The following is a 2,069-nucleotide window of genomic DNA, read 5'->3' as shown; positions in this document are numbered from 1 at the left end:
GTCTTGAAGCTGTCATTGACAACAAAGGCTTTTGTACAAAGTATTAGATAAATTTCAGTAAGTGTATTCAAGTGTAAACCAATTTTGTTGGGCAAATGTAAGAGCATAATGTGTAATGACAATAACGGTTCATTCATTCATTCATTCAACTACATTCACGTCTTCCTGTGACATCCAGTATTAGAAAACTCTGCCACTTTGTGAGTCATTATACATATGAGTCCAAGGAAATTTCACTGTTCAGTAGCTATACTCAAAAGTAAAATTAGTGAAAAATCATTACATCCAGATCTCTTAGTAAAAAAATTTTACTCATTATGACAAAGCACAAGCACCTTAGAGAGTAGAGAAATACAGAGACAGGGAGGAGTTAGAAGAAGTTAAAACATATCAGCTATATATTCAAGCTTGTGCAGAACACAAACAAGCACACAATTCTCTAAAGGTGGAGATGCAGGTCGGAAAAGAACTCTGCTTTCCACAATTTTCCAATATCTCTTGCAGCAAGCCCTCTTGGAATGAAGTTGTGCTCATACAGACTATGTTTTTCTCTGTTTCTCTGCTTACTGCGGCTCTCAACCTGCTTGTCATCATTTCAGTCTCACACTTCAAGTACATGAAGACATATTTTAGATTGTTATTTTTGCATGTATTTTTGATTTTAACACCTAAAAAGAAGGTTAAATAGAGCTAACACTTAATGAATTGCTGTACATCAGGATCCTAGACTTTAACGTAGCATCTTTATTTTATTTATTTATTTATTTTTGCTAAAAAATGTTAGTTAATTTGATCATTCTTTTGTCTTTTTCAGGAAGCTACACACGCCCACCAACATCCTCCTTCTCTCTCTGGCTGTCTCAGATTTTCTCATGGGTGTCCTAATGATGCCTGCTGAAATGATCCGAAACACAGCCTGCTGGTTTTTTGGTGATGTCTTGTGTTCTTTTTATAACTCAGTGTCCTTTACTATTACCTCTGCATCAGTTGGAGACATGGTGCTCATCTCAGTTGACCGCTATGTGGCAATATGTGACCCTCTGCATTACCCCACCAGAGTCAGTGAGAGAAGAGTTAAAGTCTGTGTATGTCTATGTTGGCTCTGCTCTATTTTCTATGGTAGTCTTATTGTAAAGGGTGACTTTACACAGCCGGGAAGGCACAATGTGTGCTTGGGGCAATGTATAATCAGTGTCGACTACATTGCAGGAACTATTGATCTGATGGTAAACTTTATTGTTCCCGTTACCGTAATCATTATTTTGTATATGAGAGTATTTATCGTGGCAGTGTCTCAGGCTCGTGCCATGCGTCCTCACATTACAGATTTCACTATGCAGCTTTCAGTGACACAAACATCAAAAAAATCTGAGTTGAAAGCAGCAAGGACTCTTGGTGTTCTTGTAGTGTTTTTTCTGATATGTTTCTGCCCATATTATTGTGTCTCTCTTGTGGGGGAAGATTTATTCAGTAGCTCAGTTTTATCCTATGCTCTCTTTCTCTTTTATATTAACTCCACCTTAAACCCTGTGATTTATGCATTGTTCTACCCTTGGTTTAGAAAAGCATTGAAATTTATGGTCACACTTCAAATATTACAACCTGGATCCTGTGAACACAACATATTGTACAWATAAATTAGTACACTCAAGTGGAGCATACTAATTTATTTGTACAATATGTTGCAGAGCAGCTCCAAAAATTCTGGAATTTTTCTAAATCTGGTGAAAATTATTCTCCTTTATTAAATTTGTGTTTTGTCACCAAACAATCCTAATTGAATGTGTTAATGTTGTTTATACAGCAAAGAAACATTATTTCTTTAAGTTTTTGTACAAGCTTTTTCAGCTCTTTATCAAATAGTCAAAACTGCTAAATGAAGCATGTCATTGCAACTCTTCCAATCTATAAATACAACTAGTGCTTAATAATATTGAATAAAGCTGAAATATACAGAATGATTATCAGAAAAAAATGCAGTCCAATATTTTCTTTATAATTTTGTCACTGTGGATAAAAATTCTGACGTTGATGTGTATCAAAGTAATGATAAACAATCTTGTGTTGAC

General features: G+C 35.3%; 1 protein-coding gene across 1 annotated transcript; it reads left to right on the top strand.

The window, feature by feature from the left end:
- The first annotated feature begins 379 nt into the window (after window positions 1-379).
- LOC106534341 (trace amine-associated receptor 13c-like) lies at window positions 380-1,637 on the top strand. The gene is made up of 2 exons (XM_014030951.1): window positions 380-612; window positions 815-1,637. The coding sequence occupies exons 1-2, from the start codon at window positions 452-454 to the stop codon at window positions 1,635-1,637; spliced, it is 984 nt and encodes a 327-aa protein (XP_013886405.1). The 5' UTR covers window positions 380-451.
- Window positions 1,638-2,069: the final 432 nt, after the last annotated feature.

Source organism: Austrofundulus limnaeus, unplaced genomic scaffold (genome assembly GCF_001266775.1).
Source record: "Austrofundulus limnaeus strain Quisiro unplaced genomic scaffold, Austrofundulus_limnaeus-1.0 Scaffold1148, whole genome shotgun sequence".
Lineage (NCBI taxonomy): Eukaryota > Metazoa > Chordata > Actinopteri > Cyprinodontiformes > Rivulidae > Austrofundulus > Austrofundulus limnaeus.
This window is presented reverse-complemented; position numbering and strand designations above follow the sequence as displayed.